We start from the raw sequence: 14,498 nt of genomic DNA, 5'->3' as shown, positions 1-14,498 counted from the left end.
GCAACAAAGTGTCGCCGTGTCTTCCTGTATCGGCCCTACTGCTGTATGTTTCATTCAATCACAACTCAACACATTTAATCCTACTAAGAAAGCCGAGTAAACACACTCAATGATAGGCTACATCTGCTACTGATATTACTGTCCCAACTATAATCTCAGTTGTTAAAACTATTATATTCTTGTTACGAATAGCTAGCCTACTCCTTCTTCTGTTTAACAGTTCAGCTTCTCCCGCATTGTAGGCTATTTAAGCTCTTAGCTTTGTTGATGCAGTTCAGCTGTACACTGCCTCTTGAAATTCAACTATTTCTTCTCAACGTTCAAACGTATTCTCCCGCATTGTATTTAAGCACTTAGCTTTGCTAGATGATGCAGTTCAGCTTCCACACTCCCTCTTTTGTGTGAATCATATTTTTTTTTAATTAATTTCAGCTTGCGGGTATTTTCTCATTTCTGTATTTTCAGCCATTTAAAAAAATTAATTTCAGCATTCCAACGCATTTTTAGCAGGAAATGCATGTTCTAGTTTATCTTCTATTTCTTCCGTGGCACGTTTCAGCACCTTCAAATCTTCAGCTATTAAAACCGTTCAGCTATCAAACAATTCTGCAATTTCAGGCCATTCCTGCTATGACTTTTCAGCTTGGTACCTCTTATGCTTGAATTAATATAAATCAATATTCATAATATTTTTTACGTGGGTGTCCAATGGAGTTTTCTTTCAAATCCTCTCAAACTTCTTAAAACTTCTTCAACTTCCAAATCCTTTTTCTTCCTCAATCTTTCAGCTAGAGCCACCATTTAAACTTTAAAATGTTGACAAAACCCCAAACAATTTTAAATAATTCAGCTTTTTTTTTTTTTTTTATCTATTCAACTTTTTCAATATCACTGATTATGTTTGGATTATGTCATGACTTTTTCAAGCCATTTCTGAGATTTACATGGGTGTGTACGTGAAAGCCTAGAGTGCAAACTGAAACGCTTAGAGTGGAGGGGAGCTTCGGATGTTGTTGAAAAAATATTTATAGTTTGCCAGCATTGCCACAATTTTCGCTCTTCATGCTTCGTTTTTGGATCAATATATGGCAAATTTTGTGCTGGTCATATGCAGTTGTCTGTGGAATCCAACAGACGCACACATTTGTTCAGAGCCACACGAAAGCGAGACAAAGTCATACTCTCGCCCCATAGAGTCCAATGCAAATCTGGTGACAAATTCGTCAGAGAAAGCAGAAGGAACAAGATTTTAAAACTGCCGGTAGAGTCGTATTTCGGAAAATATCCGTATTTTTGGGATTGGACGTATAGTTTTGCGTCAAGGTTAACTTATTTGAGGTGTGGATTCTAACTACATTTCTGTTATTCTCTGCCCTCAGCACGTAAGCAATCTTAGCTGCTCCATTATGGGCTCAAAACGGGGCCAAAAGTATTGAAAATGCGTATAGAACGATCCACACATGTAAAACGTGTTCCACAAATGTAAAAAAAATTCAGCAAATGTAAAACGTGTTTCGCAAATCAAGATCCACAAATTGGATTAACTGTCCACAAACAATCAATTTTTTTTTTACTAAATATTTGCAATACATTTTCAAGGGGATTGCGTAAAATTGGTGCCATAAAGCTTCGCAAATAGGGCCATAAAAAGCTGAACTTAGATAATGTGACTTCTGACACCGATTTGACGCATGTGACTTTTGTCACCGATTTAAAGAGTCAAAACGTGGCCAAAAGTATTGCGAGTAAGTATGACGATCCACAAATGTAAAACGCGATCCACAAATGTAAAACTGATTCTGCAAATGTGAAACACGTTCCACAAATGTAAAATTGTTTTCAGTGTACACCCGTGATGTAGCAATGTAGGTTCTATGTGCTGTAACAGGACTGTTAAAGGGGTGAACAAAGTCAATGACTTAAAGATGTCTCTCCCAAATGACATGGAATGGCGGTTAGGATCCATAGCAGCAGTGAGCATCATTAGGTGTGTTAGACTTCATGCAGCGCCGGCGTTCATCTGGACCAGTTACACGGACCCCACACTTAGTGGTGCTACCACATCTTAAATGTATTTGGTATTTGTCTTAAATTGTGTTAAATATGCTTCACATTAACGAAGCAACAACTGAATAATTTAAGGCTAATTTAAGATTTTGTGGTGTGCTTCAGGGTAAAGACGCTCCTACAACTCCCAGTGTCACCCCTTTAACAGTCCGGGTACAGCACAAAGAACCTACATTGCTAGATCACGGGTGTACACTGAAAACTATTTTACATTTTTGGATCGCGTTTTACATTTGTGGATCGCAATACTTTTGGCCCCGTTTTGACTCTAGCGTCAAATCGGTGCCAAAAGTCACGTGCGTCAAATTGGTGTCAAAAGTCACATGATCGAAGTTCAGCTTTTTATGGCCCTATTTGCAAAGCTTAATGGCACCAATTCAGCATAGATGTACATTTGTTCCGTGTACTTATATGTTATGTTATGTCAGGTGCTTGCGTTGTCTTGTCTTAAGAATTTCAGTGCCCAGTCTAACCTTGTGTTGTTCTGTGCATCTGACAAATAAAAGACTTGAACTTGAACTTGAACAATTTTACGCCACCCCCTTGAAAATGTATTGCAAATATGTAGTTAGAAAAAAACTCAAAGGCAAATCAAAATTAGATTTTTAGTGGACAGTTAATCACATTTGTGGATCTTGACTTACATTTGTGGAAAGCAATTTACATTTGCGAACCCAATTTTACATTTTGCGAAACACGTTTTACATTTGCGGAACATATTTTACATTTGTGGAACACGTTTTACATTTGTGGATTATTCTATACACATTTGCAATACTTTTGGCCCCGTTTTGAGCCCATACACCATCACCGTGGCAACGACACACGCACCACTCAGTCTCTCACACAGGTGATTGGTATTAGCTGATTAGTTGAGTAACAAGATAGAGTTTGATAGTATTTCAACCTGATACAATTTACAAGAGGTGACTCGGCAGGTGCTGCTAATAGCCTATCTGTTTTACTACCATTGCTAATGGAACTGTTTTATTCCACTACACCACTGAGTGCGTTTTCCTGACCATGAGAAACCCGATTACTAGCAATTGTCGGTTTATTTCAATAATACGATTACTCCGTTTACATGTGTAATTAGTTATGTGGTTACTCAATAAACACGTCTACATGATCATTTGTATTAATTGTTGTGTGCTCCATGGACAAAACTTGCACCATCATCCTGCTGCAACAAAGTGTCGCCCTGTCTTCCTGTATTGGCCCTACTGCTGTATGTTTTATTCAATCAACACATTGTATCCTACTAAGACCACGTTTACACATAGCCGGGTATTTACAGAAACGAATATTTCTGCCCCTAAATATATATATTTCTAAAATAACGTTGTACACACAAGTACGTTTTCAAAAATGTTTCTGTTTACATGAACCCGCATATACGCCCCCGAGCGCCCTCATAACTATGCCAAACCTGTAGGCGCCAGTGTAATGTAAAGGATAAAGCCATGCAAACCAATCACAATTTTCAAAATCAACAACTACGAATAACACAACCAAATTCCTTTACCTTTCAGGCGTGAGGTTCATTTGTTTGAATAATTCACAAATGCGATGCACAAATGTATTTCGTGATTCAGAAATGTAACGCAATTCTCAAATAAATGACTATTATGCTAGTTGTGTTCGACTTCATGCACCACCGCCGGCTGCGTTGAAGCTGAGAAAGCCATTGGCTGCTTCAAGTCAGCCGGGCTGCAGGCGACGCCTGCGCTGCATGAAGTCGAACGCACGTGTTACTATAAACAGGACGCTCTCATGACGTGATGCTTTTTTAGTCCCATACTGTGAGCTTTGAGAACCTAAAACTCTGTTTAAGCTAGTGCACACGCAAACACAAAAACTGAGTTTTCAGAAATCTCCACTTTGGCCGGAGTTTTTTTTAAATGATCGTTTTCCATGATAAAACCTCAGTTTTCGTGTAAATGAAAGGCCAAACCGCATGAAAATATATGTGTTTTTTTTCCGTGTAAACGGGGCCTAAGAAAGCCAAGTAAACGCACTCAATGATTGGCTACGTCTGCTACTGCTATTACTATCCCAACTATGATTTCAGCTGTAAAAACTGTAATATTCTTGTTACGACTAGCTAGCCTACTTCTTCTGTTTAACAGTTCAGCTTTTAGCTTCACTGGCATTGTAGGCTATTAAAGCTCTTAGCTTTGTAGATGATGCAGTTCAGCTTCCACACTCCCTCTTGTGTGAATCAATTCATTTTTTAATTAATTTCAGCTTTCAGCTTGCGGGTATTTTCTCATTTCTGTATTTTCAGCCATTCAACCCTTGTGTTATCTTCTGGTCATTCTGACCCATCAGTCATTGTGACCCACCGTCGTGTTGTGACAACTTTCAAAAAAGCATTTTCTTTTTGCCATCGGATTTCTCAGATTCCCCACGTTGCAAAGGTTAAAATAAAATTATTTTTATGTGTTTTTGTATAGGGTAACATTTGGTAAACACAACAATAGTTCGTTATGAACCTTTGGGTCATGTGACCCGAAGGCAGCACAAGGGTTAAAAAAAAATATTTCAGATTTCAGCATTCCAACGCATTTTCAGCATTTTCTAGTTTTGAAAGTTCCCTTGTATAGTGAAATAATTCCAAGTCTTGAAGTGAATAAAAAGTACTAAGTCCTTACAAGTGAAAAATATTTCAAGTCCCAAAAAGTGAAAAATATTGTAAGTGTTGAGATGTGCTAGATCTTAAGTCCAAAACAGACGCACTGGAACAATGGAGTCTGATGCAAATGTTTATTCGGATACGGTGACAAAATAGTCCAAACATAGTGAGTGTGCTCCCAGGAGCAGACTGCCTGTTTCTCTCCAGACAGTCCCTTATATATTTTCTTCCTATTATTTGTGTCAATTTTGCTATTGGTACAGTACAGTTGGTCACAGATACTTCATGCACCTTCACATTATTGGTCCCTTGTCCTGGGGTTTCAGATTACAGGTGTTTTTTTTTCATAACAACAATTCTCCCAATTTACGACTAGTAGTACCACCCCTATGTCAATTCTCCCAATTTACGGCTAATGGTACTGGCCCTGAACTCTGCAGCTGCATAAATCTGGGCGCAGAGTCTTAAACGTGCAACTTTATTTTCTAGCTGGGGGCCTCTGGCTTGTAAAAGTAGAAGCATATCTACAAGTGCATTTCCCGCATTCCTCAGCCCCTAATATCCAGATCTTTACATTTTGGGCTTAATATCTTCTACCAGTTTGTAGTATTAATAATAATCGGTCAACAGCTTAACATATGGTTTCCAGTAATATAAAATATACTAAAAAGATGGATGAGAGTTTCATTTTAAATCTGATAAACCATTATTCATAACCTATCTTCATTATTTTAACAATGTGCTGTCAAATTCTACGTCACTATATGTCCAAAAGTCAGCTTGTTCCTCCCTACTAGATCTGCCTCGGTCAACTGCAATAATTGTGAGGTGTAACCGTCTGGGAACAGCCCAGCCACGGTGTGGTAGCTGAAGTGCAAAGGACATGAAATTGAGCATAACAAAATCATCTGTTGCATCATTCATAAGAGTTCACACCTGCTTCTTGAAGCATAATCTGAATACGAACTGTGCGTCGAGTTTCACAAAATGGGTTTCCATAGCTGAGCAGCTGTCCCCAAGCTTTATTTAAACATATGCAATGAAAAATGTTGGTTACAGTGGTGTAAAGCACACCACTACTGGAGCAATGGAAACGTGTTCTCTGGAAGTAATAAATCACGCTTCACTATCTGGCAGTCAAACAGGCAAATCTTTTTTTTCAGTGAAGTACTCTTGTATCTTAATGCTACAGGATACAAATAAATTACATTTAGATTTAGTCATTTAGCAGATGCTCTTATCCAGAGCGACTTACAGTAAGTACAGGGACATTCCCCCCGAGGCAAGTAGGGTGAAGTGCCTTGCCCAAGGACACAACATCATGTGGCACGGCGGGGTATCGATCCGGCAACCTTCTGATTACTAGCCCGACTCCCTCACCGCTCAGCCATCTGACTCCCCTTCTGAAATTAGACAGTTGGGTGCTTCCAACTATGTTGCAACAGATTGGGGAAGGCCCTTTCCTGTTCCAGCATGACAGTGTCCCTGTGCACAAAGCAGAGTATATATAAAGTAATGATTCAACAAAGTTGGTGGGGGGTGCAAGCCAGGCTTTCAAATTCAACATCCTCTGACCTCACATATGCTCTTTTGTCTGAATGGGCACAAATTCCTACAGACACACTCAAACATGTTGTAGACTACCTTCCTAGAAGAATGTAGTGTTGTCACATAAACCTGTCCTCCGATACCAAGTCGGTACTCAACCCCAAAAAACGGGACGATACGAGTTGCATCACAATGTTTAAATGTTCAGACACTCCAGATAAAAACATTTTGGAAAACAAAATCTTATTGTATGAATATTTGATTTATTTTGTCAATTTCTTATCATTGATAGGTCTCAAAAAACAAGTACTCGAGTACTCGGGGGGGCGACGCATGTCCATCATGTAGATAATGAAAATGTTTTAAGGTTGTACAAAAATGTATGTTGACAAATAAAAATGACATCAAAACATGAACATATGATTAAAACTGCTTATCAATTGCATCAATGTTATCGAATAAGATATCTGGGATAAATCAGATATCCTAGATACACAACATAAACGTAACATTACAACTTGTATCTGCACAAATTACAACTTGTATCTACACAAAAGAATGCAAACGCAGTTAGGTGCTATAGCTTAGTGTAAGGTGCTATGGCCTTGTGTAACTCCCATTGTGGACGCGCTCTTCTAAAAGTGCACTGAAACACTGGCAAGTAAAGCAAAACAAATTGACAACATTCTATAGTGTTCTCTTAATCAGTTGTGGTCCTAGCACATTTGGCGCCCTAGGCAAGATTTATCACCAGATTTAACCAGCCAGACATCAGTACGCAACTCTGACGCAATGTTTCTCTCTGTTCTTTGGTCTGGATTTTAGACTGCATGCTATGGCAACCCTAACCAATGCCGCACAAAAGTCTGCTATAACCAATCAGAAAATTTTTTATGATAATACATGGTTTTAATTCACACAATCATTGTTTTTATGATGGATTGTCGCTGTCACGTTCGGGTACTCGAGTACACGTGTCCCCATCCCTACTACTCATTCATTTCATGATCATGTTTCATATTGAAATTTGAAAGATAAACTTATGTTTTATCATTACCATTACTTGTGAATATGTTCTTAAACTACAGGTTAGAGACAACCAATAGGTGACCACTATTTTCCCTCAATACCAAAGTACAGCTGAAAGACATTTCCACATCCTTTATCATTTAAAAACTGATAGAGCTGTCCAAGGTCCATGTGATTGCCTCGGTTACCATGTGGATCGAACATGGTTTCTTTAAAGCCTGTGAACCTGTTAAGTGTGTTCTTACGGTTCCCAGTACGGCCTTCTGCATCCTGATTGTCCAGAGTAAAATCCTCCCTGTGGCGAATCATGATCTTCTTCCATGTTAAAACCTTCACTCTAGAAAACACAGGCAATACAGGGAGAAGATTAAGCCTCTATACCTTTGTATTAGCAGGGACACCCATTTGAGACAAAGGTATTTTTCAATGTGACAGAATTTATTATAAATGTTAAGGGATCCAAATCATGCAGAGTATTCCACTTAAGTGGAGCATTAACAGCAAAGTTTATTTACCAATTTCTTAACTACATTCTGATGCAGCAGACAATAATGATTCCTTAGACCATAGTGAGTAGTGAATCTGAGGGTGCTTTCACACCTATCAGTCCGTTTGCTTGGTCCGAATCAGTGGATGAGTTGCTACTTTGTTGCATTTATCATTAGGTCCGGTTAGTGTTCACACGGTCAGGTTTTAAGCGAACCAACGTTTGTAAAAATACAATGACGTTTGTAAAAAACAATGACACGCGGTCACACAGGTTGTTAATCTTTTGGGCAGAAAATGATTTAGGGAAAATCACTTCCTTGTCACGAAACAACAATGGAGCAACAGCAGCGTACTGAGATTGCAATACTATCTTTAATTGTTATGACCACGCTTTTTATGGAAGCAAATTGTGACCAAAATTCAAATGAAAATGCATTTCCAGAAATGCATTTTAATTTTAAGAATGTGGCTGCATTATTTGACTCATAAAAGAAATTAGTAATCAATCATTCTATTTGCATTTTAATTTTCTTCCTTAAGACTGCTCATTCTTTCACTTAATTAAAATGAAAACGAAAAAGACATTTGAAATTTAATTTTCAAAATATGCCCCAGCAAATAGATACCAAAATTCAATTTGAAAAGTAAAATTTGAAAATGAAAATGCATTTCCAGAAATGCATTTTCATTTTAAGAACGTGGCTGCAAAATCGTGACCACAATTCAAATGAAAATGCATTTCCGGAAATGCATTTTCATTTTCAAGAACGTGGCTGCAAAATCGTGACCACAATTCAAATGAAAATGCATTTCCAGAAATGCATTTTCATTTTGAAGAACGTGGCTGCAAAATCGTGACCACAATTCAAATTCAAATGCATTACCAGAAATGCATTTTCATTTTCAGAACGTGGCTGCAAAATCGTGACCACAATTCAAATTCAAATGCATTTCCAGAAATGCATTTTCATTTTAAGAATGTGGCTGCATTTTTTGACTATAAATAAAATTAGTAATCAATCATCCTATTTGCATTAGCATTTTCTTCCTCAAGACTGCACATGTTATGCCATAATCAAAAAAAAAAAACAGAGCGGACATTGCATTTTCATTTTCTGCCCGCAAAGAACTGCCCATAATTCGAAAACGAAAATGCATTCTGAGCGGCGCAGCAGAGTGACGTCAGTAGCCGCTCTTCTTCAGCTCCCTGCTGACCGAGCTACCCATCTTGTTCGGTAGGGGGCGGTGTGCACATACGCATTGCATTACATGGCAAATGTGCCGGGAAATTGATTGAATTGCCGGGTCTTTAGAGGACGCATCACAGATCATGGCACTCCCTCAAATTGTGCAGACACTGATAGAATTAGCTGAGCTGGTAGAAACTAATAATATATCTGAGTCTGATGCCCGTGACCGAGTAGAACAAGTCACAGAGAGCTTGGCTGCATACTCTGCCGTCACAGACGTACACATTAATGAGGTTGCCATAGTAAACCTCTCTTCAGTCCTGGAGTGGCTGGATGCTGTGGAGCCTCAAATGGGACGGGGACGACCAACCATCCACATCCCGTTTGAGTCCATCGAAAACTATTTATTAAATGGTTTAAAAATAAAGGACATAGCGGAGCTGTTCGGCGTAGGCCACCAGACCATCCGTCGGAGGATGCAAAGCAACGGATTTATGGAGCTAGAAAGCTGACAAAAGTATCTGAATTTGAATATGAAAGATCTGAAATATTTGTGTGTCGAATTTAATAAAACTGAAATATTTTGCTGTTGAATATACAATATCTGAATTATTTGTATGCCAAATTTAATAAAACTGAATTATTTTGATCCAAAAATAAAGCGCCTGAGCGCCGCTCAGAATGCATTTTCGTTTTCGAATTATGGGCAATTCTTTGCGGGCAGAACATGAAAATGAAATGTCAGCTCTGTTTTTTTTTTTTGATTGTGGCATAACATGTGCAGTCTTGAGGAAGAAAATGCAAATGCAAATAGGATGATTGATTACTAATTTTATTTATAGTCAAATAATGCAGCCACATTCTTAAAATGAAAATGCATTTCTGGAAATGCATATGAATTTGAATTGTGGTCACGATTTTGCAGCCACGTTCTTGAAAATGAAAATGCATTTCTGGAAATGCATTTTCATTTGAATTGTGGTCACGATTTTGCAGCCACGTTATTAAAATGAAAATGCATTTCTGGAAATGCATTTTCATTTTCAAATTTTACATTTCAAATTGAATTTTGGTATCTATTTGCTGGGGCATATTTTGAAAATTTAATTTCAAATGTCTTTTTCGTTTTCATTTTAATTAAGTGAAAGAATGAGCAGTCTTAAGGAAGAAAATTAAAATGCAAATAGGATGATTGATCACTAATTTCATTTATGAGTCAAATAATGCAGCCACATTCTTAAAATGAAAATGCATTTCTGGAAATGCATTTTCATTTGAATTTTGGTCACGATTTGCTTCCATAGCTTTTTGGGTCGCTCGTTGTTCTTTTCTCATGATTATATCCAGGTCGTCAAACCATGGGAATAATGTTTTTTCGTCCGAAAAGCTACCACTTTTCCATAGAATATCACACGATCATTATGTATTGCTGTCTACGTTTTTTTACTTTCAAACGACATTACTCCACTGTGCAAAAATAACCCTTTATTTCAGTAGGCCTATATCACTAAATACCTCGCTATTCTTATGTGTCTCCACAAGTATCTTTGCAATATGATCATCAGCCCATATTTGCAGAAGAGCTTTCACTTATCAGTTTCCCACGTTTTCCCTCAACTAATTTTGCTGCTAATGAGTGGCACGGCTGTCTCTGTCAAATATCAACATCCTTTTTCAACCCAAATTGCACTATATTTTGGTTTGCTTCCTGGAATAGGTCAATAATATGTCCGATTACGTTCACCCCTAAAGCGAACCAAATCATGGTTCACTTGGAACCGGACCGAGTCCCGTCTTTTTAGGGGGACCATGGTTCGGTTGTTTGGTCCGTACCAGAGTTCGAATGCGTGTTCTCACCTATCCAAACGAACCGGACTTTCAGAGAAAACGGACCATGGTCCGATTGAAACGGATCAAACATGTCAGGTGTGAAAGCACCCTAAAGGCAATATACAGTACCTGTTGATAAATATTGTCACCATAAAGCTGATTATATATTTTTTATAACATATTTACCCTTTTAATGTCGACATTTTTAAGACTGCTAAAGTGTGGAGAGTATTTAGAAAACAACTAATTAGCATAATTACAAGTGTTCAACTGATGTGTGAAGTTCCTTATACAGGTGTTACCTTCCCTGTGATGAGAAAAGGGACCTCTAAATCAGCACAAACTTTTTAACCACTTCAACTTTTTTGATCTGCTGTCAAAAGATGGCCAATTCTTAGATATCCATTCCATGTATTCCATTATGCCATACCTTGCCCAGAACTCCTCACAAGCAGGCTTGGATCCCTCCACACATACAATGCCAGGCTTTCCAGGCATGCTGAATCCTGTGAGCTCTAGCTCCTTAGACCACTCCATGATATTCTTCCTTTTCATCTTGTTATATATGTGGTGGCTGTAGATCCACAGTCTGGTGAAAGTGTCTTTGGTCGGAGGGAAATCAGACACACTCTTGGTAGCCCAGGTTGTAGGTGAGCTATTTTCAATGTACAGGTGTGCATTGTCTCTGACCCACCCTACCACAAAAAGCACACACACTTCTCCACAGCAGTTGTCTATCAGGTATGTGTTCAGGTCTGAGTGAAGCTGGGTTTGCTGGGTTCTATTAAGATCAGAGCACCTATTGAGCAGAAACATTTTTACTTGATTGGAGAATATTATTCATGTCCTTTGGAACAATAATTGTAATTGTTTTTACCAAATTGTCAAATATTACAGTAATGTTGAAAGACACACCTTATGGTTATCTCTGGTAAGACAGTTGGGTATTCAGATGGGTAAGTGCAATGTATTGTCACAATCACCTGCAAAAGCAAGTAAAGTGTAGATTAAAATACAACTGATATCATACTATTAGGCTATGTGTTCACATTCTCAATAGTTACCTCTTTAGTGACAGTTCCAATTTTCAGTTTAATAACAAACTGGGGTCTAGAAGTTAAGGTATTTGTTGAGTTATCTACACGCTCCACTAGTTCTGCAAGTGCCAGCTGGTCAGTTATCTCAAACTCCTCCAGAGATGGAAACATACTCGACAGCAGGTCAATCTCTGCTATCTGGGCTTCAGCCCACTCTACGTGAGCCATATCCTTAAGTATTTTATGGAACAATTCTCATTTATAATTGGCGTTAAGTATTTAATCCAGGATTGACTGTTTAATCTGCCCCACGGCGCCAACCTAGAAGAGAACGGTAGAATAAAGGTATGAAGCTGTCTACTCAGTTTAAGGTGCAATGATATGAGGAAATCGTCTCACTGTCGCATTTCATGAATAATAATCAATAAGCAAGCACGTTTTTGTGTCACTGGACGATCTGTCGAGACGCTTTGTGGCGTCTAGTATTTCCGGTTTGATTTGCTTTCAGAATAAGAGCAATATTTTACCATTTTAAAAGAAATTCCTGGATAAAAATAATGCATCATTACAGTTTGTATGATTCAAAATGGTCATTTCACACTAGCATGTAATTATCGCAGCAAACAATTACACTGAACTTAACTGTAAGTAAAGTACAAAAAAGTCTAAATAACAAAACCTGTAATTATTACTTGTGAACGAATATCATTCACGTCTTACTAAACCTAGTTACGCAAAATTGAATGAGGTAAACAAATCATTTCTATTTCCTCTTCTGGGCCTATCCACCTTTTTCCTGGGCTCTGTTCGAAATGTCTTAAAATGCCTCCTTCCTTCCTTAAGAGAGCAAGGGCTGTTCGAAATTTCTCGATCTGTCGAGACGCTTTGTGGCGTCTAGTATTTCCGGTTTGATTTGCTTTCAGAATAAGAGCAATATTTTACAATTTTAAAAGAAATTCCTGGATAAAAATAATGCATCATTACAGTTTGTATGATTCAAAATGGTCATTTCACACTAGCATGTAATTATCGCAGCAAACAATTACACTGAACTTAACTGTAAGTAAAGTACAAAAAAGTCTAAATAACAAAACCTGTAATTATTACTTGTGAACGAATATCATTCACGTCTTACTAAACCTAGTCACGCAAAAGTGAATGAGGTAAACAAATCATTTCTATTTCCTTTTCTGAGCCTATCCACCTTTTTCCTGGGCTCTGTTCGAAATGTCTTAAAATGCCTCCTTCCTTCCTTAAGAGAGCAAGGACTGTTCGAAATGTCTTAAACCTTCTCTTCCGCTCTAATAAGATACCTTGAAATACGTCACATACCGGTCATTTTTCAAGAGAGCATATGAGCTGCCTTGTTGTCTTAATGGCGGCAGGTATTACCCATAACTCTGTGTGCGGGGTTACCGTGAGCAACAAGTTAAACAGAATCCTTTGACCGCCATTGCTCCAAGTTTTTACAATTCATATTTCAGCTAAACGGTACTTGTAAATCAGCATCTGACTAAAAATGTATCGAGAAGTGGGCAGTGTAGTTGCTGAAAATGTACTTATTGTATTGATGACATTCCTAATTTGTAAATTTGCTCCGACTTTTCGATAACGTAGCTAGCATCGCGGTGCAGTGCAGACACTAGCTAGTTGCTGCGTTTTATCATAATCCTATCAAATGAGTGAAATACAAACACAAATGTTGTGAGCTATTGAGCCTATATTTAACACAAGTTTAAATACAGCTTAACTTGACTTGTGTGTGACAATAAACTTGTGTGACAGTAAACTCAATGCAATTGACTGCCGTATGACAAAGCGCGCTAGTGCGAGCACATAAGTACACGCAGCGCGATGACATACATCCTGTCTTAATAGACTGTTCGAAATCAACGGTTTTGGAGATACCTTCCCTCGAAAGGACCTTTCTAGTTAGACACCTGTCTAGTAAGAGATCAAGGATTAAGACAGCTATCTAAGATTTCGAACACAGCGCTGGTTAGCGAATTTACCCATGATTCATAGCGGGTTTCAACCGGAAGCCGGTTATTGTTTTCCGGTTCGAAGCTTGTGTACGTTTGTTAGCCCGTAGATTGCTATTTTGTTTGCTGTAAAAGCCAGTGTTTCTGTTACGATGGCTGGCTAGCAGGTAGACCCAAATGCAGGACTCAGACCCAGGAGGTAAATTAAAGATTTATATGACAAGAAAGAAATCCAGTCTGAGAAAACAAAAGGCAGGGCTGCGGTAGCGGAGAATCCGGGGGGAATGCTGGAACAACGGGACGAGCCTGGAGCAGCAGGGATATAAACCGGGTCTAGAAAAAGGCAGGGAAATAACTGGTTATTAACAGAATAAGTTTTAAGAACTGACTAAGGAATTCAGACGGCCGACTGACGTGGACGATAATGACAACGTTGAACTGGCGAAGAGTGGATGGAAAACCGGGGTTGTTATACAGGTGGTGATTGGTAAATCATCCGCAGATGTGCATCGTTAACACGGAGCGTGTGGACCGGAATGCAGGAGCCTGTAATTGAATTAAAGGGACAGACCGACAAAAGACAGAACGAAAAGGACAGGTCCAACCCAGGGACATGACAGTTTCTCCATAGATGAAGCACAAATGGACAAAAAACTGAGGTGGATACACACCATGGATGTTTAAACAAGTC

The 14,498-nt window shown here is 38.5% G+C and overlaps 1 protein-coding gene across 2 annotated transcripts; it reads right to left on the bottom strand.

The window, feature by feature from the left end:
- Nucleotides 1–6,020: 6,020 nt before the first annotated feature.
- On the bottom strand, nucleotides 6,021–13,070 carry rwdd2b (RWD domain containing 2B). 2 transcript variants are annotated; one of them, XM_047017802.1, is made up of 5 exons: nucleotides 13,030–13,070; nucleotides 11,853–12,146; nucleotides 11,704–11,771; nucleotides 11,219–11,587; nucleotides 6,021–7,616 (listed from the first exon to the last, which is right to left on the bottom strand). In XM_047017802.1, exons 2-5 carry the CDS (start codon nucleotides 12,051–12,053, stop codon nucleotides 7,364–7,366), a joined length of 891 nt encoding a protein of 296 aa, XP_046873758.1. In that variant the 5' UTR covers nucleotides 12,054–12,146; nucleotides 13,030–13,070; the 3' UTR covers nucleotides 6,021–7,363. The 2 variants fall into 2 exon arrangements, with proteins under 2 accessions (XP_046873758.1, XP_046873759.1); XM_047017803.1 differs by lacking the exon at nucleotides 13,030–13,070 and adding an exon at nucleotides 12,353–12,608.
- Nucleotides 13,071–14,498: the final 1,428 nt, after the last annotated feature.

Source organism: Hypomesus transpacificus, unplaced genomic scaffold (assembly GCF_021917145.1).
Source record: "Hypomesus transpacificus isolate Combined female unplaced genomic scaffold, fHypTra1 scaffold_65, whole genome shotgun sequence".
NCBI classification, from domain to species: Eukaryota; Metazoa; Chordata; class Actinopteri; order Osmeriformes; family Osmeridae; genus Hypomesus; species Hypomesus transpacificus.
Note: the sequence above shows the minus strand (reverse complement) of the source record. Positions and strands in the feature narration are given on the sequence as shown.